This window comes from Nicotiana tabacum, chromosome 19, assembly GCF_000715075.1.
Source record: "Nicotiana tabacum cultivar K326 chromosome 19, ASM71507v2, whole genome shotgun sequence".
In the NCBI taxonomy this organism is placed as follows: Eukaryota; Viridiplantae; Streptophyta; class Magnoliopsida; order Solanales; family Solanaceae; genus Nicotiana; species Nicotiana tabacum.
The window spans coordinates 12,795,772-12,804,814 of record NC_134098.1 but is presented as its reverse complement, the minus strand read 5'-3'; the positions used below and the strand labels follow the sequence as shown (position 1 = coordinate 12,804,814).

The window sequence follows — 9,043 nt, the reverse complement described above, 5'->3', positions numbered from 1 at the left end:
GCTAGATTCGGTTCGTTTGGAGGCTTGTTCAAAAGAAAATGCTGTGGTTGATTGTTGACTAATTCCGGAAAGAGGTAAGTGTCTTTATTAATATTGATTTGAGAGAGAGTCTATTTTCTATGTGAATTATGTGTTAGGGGTGGTATATATGCAAGGTGACGAGTATATATGCGCGGGCCTTGGGATAAGCATGCGGGTGAAATTTGCCTTATTTGTACCATATTAATTTGTTCATTGTGTCTTCCATGTCTTAGATAGATTGTCAATTATTTGATTACTCACTTTCAAGTTACTTCTTATATAGAGATTGTTGTGATATTGGGTGTTGAAAACGTTAAAATTGTTAAGTGGTTGTTGGCTCTAATTGTGGAAAGATTCTGATATGACAAGTGGAATTCGACTCTATTGTTGAAGTTGAATTTGTTTTCCACCTTGCTTGATATTGTGTTGTTGTGATTGCTTGGTGAGGAAGAGCGAAAAGCACAAAGGTTATTGACGTGCCTTGTTTGCATATTGATATCTTTTCTTGAGTGAATGTGGGGCTAAAGCACGAAGGGTGATGTCGTGCACATACTTATTTACACTACATGGTGAGGATAATGGTATAAGCACGAAGGGTGAGGCCGTGCACTTGCATTTATAATATATGATGAGGATGAGAGTAAAAGCACGAAGGGTGATGCCGTGCAATTTGTTGACTTTATTGCTTTGACTTGATATTTGAAATATGGACTTGACTTAATGATTTCGGTGCTTATTTTGAAAGAGGTTTACTTAGTGATTCTTACTTATTGTTCCATTTGTTGCCCCTTTCTACATGTCCACAACCCTTGCTTTTGATGCTTTATTGTTATTTTGTTGCTTTATGTATATAACTGCACGGGTTTTTAGTGGGTGTTTTGTCTTAGCCACGTCATTACCTTGTCCAGGTTAGGCTTGACACTTACTGAGTACATTGGGTTAGTTATAGTTATACTACACTTCTGCACTTCTTGTGTAGATTTTGATATTGGTATAAGCGGAGTCCCGAGAGGTACTTAGCGGATACGAGACAGTGATTCGAGGTAGATGATTACACCCAACTATGCCTTATAAAAAGGACTAAGCGGTCGTTGCAAATATAATCCGCTTTATAAGTCCGGAGTTGAATCCCACAGGGAATTAACGTACTAATCACAACTTTTAGTTTAGCAAGAATCCACGTAATCAACTTTCAAAAATATTGAATAATGAATTGAATGTTACTGACTAACTAACAACAAGGTAATTGAAAAGTTGTAAATTTTCTTTTTACTACTGACAAAGCGAATATTGTAGACAAGATTGGAAAGGTCTAGGGTTATGATTTCCCCTCTTATCGGAATCCTCTCTGTTGCGTCTCCTATAAATTCGCCTAGATACTCTCTACCGATCGTGAGCACTTTAGTTTTCGTAATTCTCTTCCGAGAAATACAACAATTTACTAAACGTATTCTTCCGAACTACTATAGCTAGCACTAGTTTACCGCTCAATGCAATCGCACCAAGGTTTCGTTATTCCTAATCCTACCTTTAAACCCTCCGTATTGATCCCTCATATACGTTAGGAGTGATGTTGTCAATAACTACCTAAATATGTACCCTTTTCCAAGTAATACACACTAAATAGGTATAGCCGATTGAGGGTCCTTCAATCAACCACAATAATCACGTATTTGAACATGTAGGAAAAATTCAATGGCAAATTTATATTAAATGCAACAAAGATTCATCCTCCAAGAGGTTCCATCAAACCATAGAATGAAGAGTTTAGCTACTCATAATTGTTTTAACAATCACAACATAAGAATTCATCATCAATGATAAAAAAAGGGAGAAAGAAAGATAAAAACTCATTTCCGAATCTTCCGTCTTGCTTCTTGCCTGTTTTTGCCTTCAAAATTCTTCTAAAAACCAAGATACACTCTTTTTGGGCGCGCTGGGCTTCATATAGGTCAAGGACAGTTGCCTCTGGAATTACAATTTTAGCCCTGGAATAATTTTTCTCGGAAGGACGTGCGCGGCCGCGCACCTGGGCAGGTGACCGCGCATCTGGCTGCGCACTTTGACCAGTTTCTGCCTGACTTGCGCGGCCCAGTGCGCGGCCCCGCACCTGGGTGATTTTATGCACTCTTCTTTGTTTTTCTTTTTAAATGCGCTAACCTCCTTCGATCCGCGAACAAACTCCCAATTTACTCCATAAGCCTTTACTTGGCCTTCAACGCTCCATATTATCTCAAAAAACTCCTTAATAGCCCGAAATTGCTCCTGCAGAGCATAAAATACTCAATCAGAGCAATTTACTATCATTTAACGCTCAATCATCAGTGAAGTGCAGCCAATTTAGAATGCAAATAGTGGCCAAACTACATAGTTATAGCCTACTATCAATACCCCATACTTAAACCATTGCTCGTCCCCGAGCAAACAAACCACACTTTACATAGACACAACCTTACTAAGCGACTTTCCTAACTCATCATACCAAGAATATTTCAAATAGACCCAGCACAGTAGTGTAACATCTTCACCTCAAGAATTAACTCACAAACATCATGCATTATTCACAACTTACTCACTTACTCTAACACAGAGGTCAAAAATTATCTTTCCTTCATAAATCAAGTGCCCTCCCACAACAAAAGAAAATCGTTCCACAATTAATAAAGTTCATGAACAATTAAGAACTTCAAGATAGACAGAATTCAGTCACTCTCAGTAACGACAATCATGTGCCACAAAAACATGCACCATAGGCTTGCCCGTAGTGTACTACTCTACTGATTGAGTTCATTCAGTCAAGGATCAAGTAGGACTTTTAACTGGTTGTAAAATAGGCTACGGGACGGGTAAGATACATTTAGATATAAGAGTGACTATACCTCCCTAAGCACTTTCATACATACACTTTAGCAGTCGAAACCCCATACTTATGTCAAACTATACTCCGTCTTCAAATCTATATACATTAACTCCCAAGTATTTAATCACACTTACATCAAGAGTCACCACTTATCAAGGAATATTTTTTTTCCATAGCAATACAACTAGTTTGTTTTCTTTTCTTTCTTTTCAATTCAAGTGACTCTTACTTTTTCAAAACAATGCACATTTGTCTTTTTTCATTAGTTCCACTCAAAAGCCAAACCAACCACCCCACACTTTAACTTTTACAAAGTTCATAACAATTCAAGTGCTCATGAGAGGTTAAAAGGTTCAAATAGATGGTTAATTCAAACAAAGGGCTAAGGCTTGTAATGTGGTTGCCAAAGAAACATGATTATAGGCTCAAAGGGTTTAACTACGATACATAACAATTAGGCGGGTAAAATATACATATCTGGCTCAACAAAGAAACGCCTATATCACTTCCAAGACTTAATAAAACTATTATTTCGCTTTGCAAATATACAGGGTAAGTTCTAGACATCAAACGCAATGCACAAAATACAACAAACCTCACACACACATGGTACATGACTCACTCAAGATTGGATCATCAAAACACTCTAGCCAAAGCACTTAAGCCAAGTTAAGAACATAAACTTTAAGGCACATATACAGGAGTCAATAACTGAGCCTAAGCGTCACACTACAACACTCGCTATTCTTAGGGCATAACGAAGTTGAGAGACCCTGTTTTCATTTCAGCCCATAGCCCACGGGTTCCTACTTCTAAAAAATAATTAACTATACCCGGTTCAATCGAAACCCTTAGAAAGAAATCGCGGCCCAAAGAAAAACCAATGGGGAATTGATACACTACCAACAAAAGAAAATCTTTTTATCTTTTTATTTCCTCGACTTTAATCCCTCAAGAAACCCATTGAATGATATCCATCGTCGAGAAAAGTCGAAACTTTTGATTTTTTTTTTAAAATTCAACTAACCAAAGAAATTAACACTAATCTACATTACTATATATATACAACATAAATACAAGATATCCCCCTACCCCACACTTAAATGGCGGCATGTCCCCATGTCACATAAAGAAAAATAAATGCAAGGTAAAGGAAACTTCCCTAATAGAGTCAGTCCTGGTCGGAGATAGTGCCGGGGTCGAGATGGCAAGCCCTGCCAGGTGCACGCAGCCATTCCATTACCCTCCTCTCATATTTTGCATTTTGGGTAGCAAGGGCATCCACTCTAGCTCCCAAGTCTGTGACAGAAGTAATCAACCCTGTCATTTCCTGCTCTAAGGCCGTCATTCTCGTGTCCCATCTGACAACTGATGTTTCCTCAGCAACCTGCGAGTGCAGGGGCGAATCAACCATAGCCTCAACATGCCCTTCATTACCCTCATTTGGAGCATCAGACTCATCACTATTTGCCTCAACGAGTGCAACATGATCCTTCCCAATTACCACTTTATCAGCCCGGAACTTCTGTTCTTTTTTTACTTTCCCATCCAAGTTCTTGTTTTCCGGTACACGTGCCGCACGTCATAATCTAGTGATTAAGGAAGGAAAGAGGAACCCATACTTTTTCACCGGACATCGAATAAACATTTCGTCGTGAATAACCTTAGCCGCATCAAAATCATAGCCATTGATAAAACAACAGATCAGTGCAGCCCGGGGACCATTCACCTCAGTGGTATTAGAAGAAGGCAACAAGCGGCTATTGATGACATAGAGCCAACACTTCCCTTCAAAGGCAAGCGATGCCAAATAAAACTTCCGCCCCTGCTTAATCCATACTACTTCCTTGTCGGGCACACATATTGTTCTGAAGAACAAATTCCACGAGGTTGGTTCTCTGCTATAGGTGTCATAATAATCCTCCGCTTTAGGATTTATCCCAAACACTAGCAACCGGTAAGCCTTCCTAATGGCCTCGATGGATGCATCCACACTCTTCTGTCGTACCGTGCAGACATGGTTCACATGTTCCAGGTAGTTTTCGTAAAACTCCCGCACAATCATTAAATTGGCTTCATCAGGTTCTTCTAAGAATATACCCAGCCCGCGCCGAACCAATTCACGATACATATTGGGATAGTCATTTTGGAGGGACCCTATATCAATTCCCCTCTCCAGTATGGGTTTCTTGGGAGCCTTATGACCAAAATATTCCTGGGCCGCGCTTGATACAAACTTGGTACTATCATACTGGGGCATATTGGCCGAGGCCCGCGGCCGGGAGGAGCTTGCGTGACCACTGGAGGATGCACCTGTGGTTCTCTGTTTCTTGGATGACGTCATACTACCTGAAACAAATACCACTATCAGTGAAAGGCATGGTGTGTGAACCAAGAGTGGTTACTCAGACTTCACCAGCACACTTGGTCACAAAATTCCATTCTCGAACTAATTGTGGCATTTATACAAACACTTGATGCGCAAGTTTACCCGAACTCCCAAACACCAATTTTTATACCCCCAATTCAACCACAGATATACCAAAGTTGAATCTAACCCAACATGGTGAACTTCCACTATTACCTCAACATACAAACACGTATCGTTAAAAACAAAAACACACAAAGAAATCTACTACGATACAAGAAAATAAAAACAGAGAAACTAAATTAAACTAAGACGAAAACAAAAACAATGGCACTTGCCTGAGGGAACTTGTGAGGATTTGGGTTGGGAAGTTATGGAAGAGGAGAGATGAGGGAAGGGGGTAGGGTTTGATTTTGAAATTGGGGGAAGGGGTAAGGGCTTTTCTGAAAATGCGCGGCCATATGCGCGGTCAGTGTGCGGCTGTGCACGTTTGAATTTTTTTTTAATAAATATTGAGTTGCCTTCCAAGTAGCGTTTGATTTAGCATCGCGGCACAACAAATTACAATAAACCCATGGGTTGCCTCCCAAGAAGCGTCTGATTTAACGTCGCGACACGATTCGGGTTATCCCTTATCAAGGATCTTTCAAGTACAAGGTCGAGATCATTTTATCTTCCTCAACCATGCCTTGGTAATGTTTTAGCCTTTGCCCATTAACTTTGAACTCACGAGATCCATCTTCCATTGTAATCTCGACGGCTCCAGTTGAGTGTATCTCTACCACATGAAATGGTCCTGACCATCTTGACTTCAACTTGCCCGGAAACAACCTCATTCTTGAATTGTATAGCAATACCATATCTCCAGGTTTAAAGTTCCGCTCAAGAATATTTTTGTCATGCATCCTCTTCATTCTCTCCTTATATAGTCTTGCGCTCTCAAAAGCATGGTAGCGAAACTCATCAAGCTCGTGCAACTCAGTGACTCTACTTGTACCCATCTCTTATATGTCGAGATTCAACTGCCTCAATGCCCACCAAGCTCTATGCTCCAACTACACTGGTAAGTGACACGCCTTCCCAAATATTAATTTATACGGCGACATGCCAATCAGCATTTTGAAAGTGGTACGATAGGCCCAGAGTGCATCATCTAACTTTCTCGCCCAATCCGTTCTTGTAGCATTCACGGTCTTTGTCAAAACGCTCTTTATCTATCTGTTCAAAAGTTCCACTTGCCCACTTGTTTGTGGGTGTTATGGGGTGGCAACCTTGTGGCGTACCCATATTGTTCTAACAACTTTGCGAAGGCTCGGTTGCAGAAATGAGTGCCTCCATTACTGATGATTGCCCTTGGAGTGCCAAATCGGGTGAAGATGTTCTTTATCGAAAAAACAATGACCCCCTTTGCATCATTTGTAGGGAGCGCTGCAGCCTCTACCCATTTTGACACGTAGTCCACAGCTACGAGTATGTACTTGTTTCCATATGAGTTGATAAAAGGCCCTATGAAATCGATTCCCCATACATCAAACACTTCTACATCCTGAATTGGGTTCATGAGCATCTCATGTCGGCGGGAAATATTTCCGGTTCGTTGGAATTCATCACAACCCTTCACCCAGAAGTGTGCATCTTTGAACAATGTCAGCCAGTAAAAGCCCGACTCCAACACTTTCGCAGCTGTCCTTACTTCCCCGAAATGGCCTCCATATGGGGATGTATGAAAAGCCTGCAAAATAAAAGATTAGTCTATCTCGGGGATACATCTCCGGATCATGCTATCAACACAAATCCTGAACAGATAGGGCTCATCCCAATAATACATGCGACAGTCACGAAAGAACTTTTTCTTTTGGACAGAGGAAAGGTCATAGGGGACAATACCACTTGCCAGGTAGTTTGCAATATCTGCATACCATGACGTTACCTCCAGGTTCGTAGCCAAATAGTTGTTCATCCGGCAAAGTCTCCACAATCTCTTCCGTCTCAACCTTTTTCTCTGCTCCTCCAGCCTAGACAAGTGATCAGCCACTTGGTTTTTTATTTCCTTTAGGTCACGGATTTCCAAGTCAAATTCTTGCAGCAGTAGCACCCATCTATTTAGGCACGACTTTGATTCCTTCTTCTCAATTAGGTACCTGAGTGCAACATGGTCAGTATAAACAATTATCTTCGAGCCTATCAGGTATGACCTAAACTTGTCAAATGCGAACACCACTGCTAGCATCTCCTTCTCAGTCACAGTGTAATTTAGTTGGGCACCACTTAAAGTTCTACTTGCGTAGTATATTGGATACATGACTTTATCTTTTCGCTTCCCAAGGACGGCTCCCACAGCATAGTCGCTTGCATCACACATCAACTCAAATGGTTGCTCCCAGTCGGGTGCAACTATGATAGGTGCTGACACCAGCCTCTTCTTTAATTCCTCAAAAGCTACCATGAAATCTTCAGAAAACACAAAAGGGTGATCTTTTTCAAGCAATTTACACAAAGGGTTAGCAATTTTGGAAAAATCTTTTATAAACTACCTGTAGAAACCGGTGTGGCCAAGGAAACTTCTTATTGCCTTGATGGAAGTGGGTGGTGGCAACTTTTCTATTACATCAACCTATGCGCGATCCACTTCAATGCCCTTGCTTGATACTAGGTGCCCAAGACTATACCTTCATGTACCATGAAATGGCATTTCTCCTAGTTTAATACTAGATTAGTCTCCATACACCTTTTCAATACTCTTTTCAAGTTCATAAGGCAGTCATCGAATGAGTTCCCCACCATTGAGAAGTCATCCATGAACACCTCCATTATTTCCTCTACCATATCTGTAAAGATGTTCATCATGCACCTCTGGAATGTGGCGGGTGCGTTGCATAGACCAAACGGCATTTTTCGAAAGGCATAGATGCCATATGGACAAGTGAATGACGTTTTCTCTCTATCCTCTGGGGCAATAGAGATCTGATTATACCCCGAGTATCCATCCAAAAAGCAAAAGTGAGACCTCCCTGCCAATCTATCTAGCATCTGATCAATGAATGGTAGTGGGAAATGGTCTTTCCGGGTGGCCTTGTTCAACCTTCTGTAATCCATACATATTCGCCATCCCGTGACTGTTCTTGTTGAGATCAACTCGTTGTTCTCATTTTTGCACTACAGTCATTCCGCCCTTCTTTGTCACACACTGAACTGGGCTGACCCAGTTACTGTCAGAGATGAGGAAGATGATTCCCGCATCTAACTATCTCATCACTTCTTTCTTCACCACTTATTTCATGTTGGGGTTCAGCCTTCTTTGATGTTCTCTGGAAGGTTTGCGCCCATCTTCTAGTAGAATCTTATGCATATAAAATGCCGGGCTGATACCCTTAATATCTACAATGGTCCAACTAATTGCAGTCTTGCATTCCATTAATACCTGCAAAAGTTGTTCTGCCTGCACATCTAACAAACTGAATGAGATAATAATAAGTAAAATTGAGTTAGGTCCCAAGAAGGTATACCTGAGGTGAGCCGGTAACGGTTTTAGGTCCAACTGTGGTGGTTCTTCAATTGATGGTTTAGCTGGAGGGTTTTTACTTTCTTCTAAGTGTAAAGGCTCGAATTTGAGCTCTCTTTTCCAGTACCCTTGCCCTTCAAGGGCCAAAACCCACTCCACCAAGTCCTCACCATCCACCTCGTCTAGGTTCATGAGGCGGGCTGCTAGAGGTTCTTTTACGTTTAGAGTTATAATACCCGATATTTATGGACTAGTACCATACAAGGTACCATATGACCATGATAGTACGATG

General features: G+C 41.0%; 2 protein-coding genes across 2 annotated transcripts; both read right to left on the bottom strand.

Annotated features, from left to right (window-relative positions):
• Positions 1-5,884: 5,884 nt before the first annotated feature.
• On the bottom strand, positions 5,885-6,250 carry LOC142173386 (uncharacterized). The gene has a single exon (XM_075238967.1). The coding sequence runs from the start codon at positions 6,248-6,250 to the stop codon at positions 5,885-5,887; it is 366 nt and encodes a 121-aa protein (XP_075095068.1).
• Positions 6,251-6,471: 221 nt separating this feature from the next.
• On the bottom strand, positions 6,472-8,141 carry LOC142173385 (uncharacterized). The gene is made up of 4 exons (XM_075238966.1): positions 7,976-8,141; positions 7,468-7,700; positions 7,169-7,264; positions 6,472-6,981 (listed from the first exon to the last, which is right to left on the bottom strand). Exons 1-4 carry the CDS (start codon positions 8,139-8,141, stop codon positions 6,472-6,474), a joined length of 1,005 nt encoding a protein of 334 aa, XP_075095067.1.
• Positions 8,142-9,043: the final 902 nt, after the last annotated feature.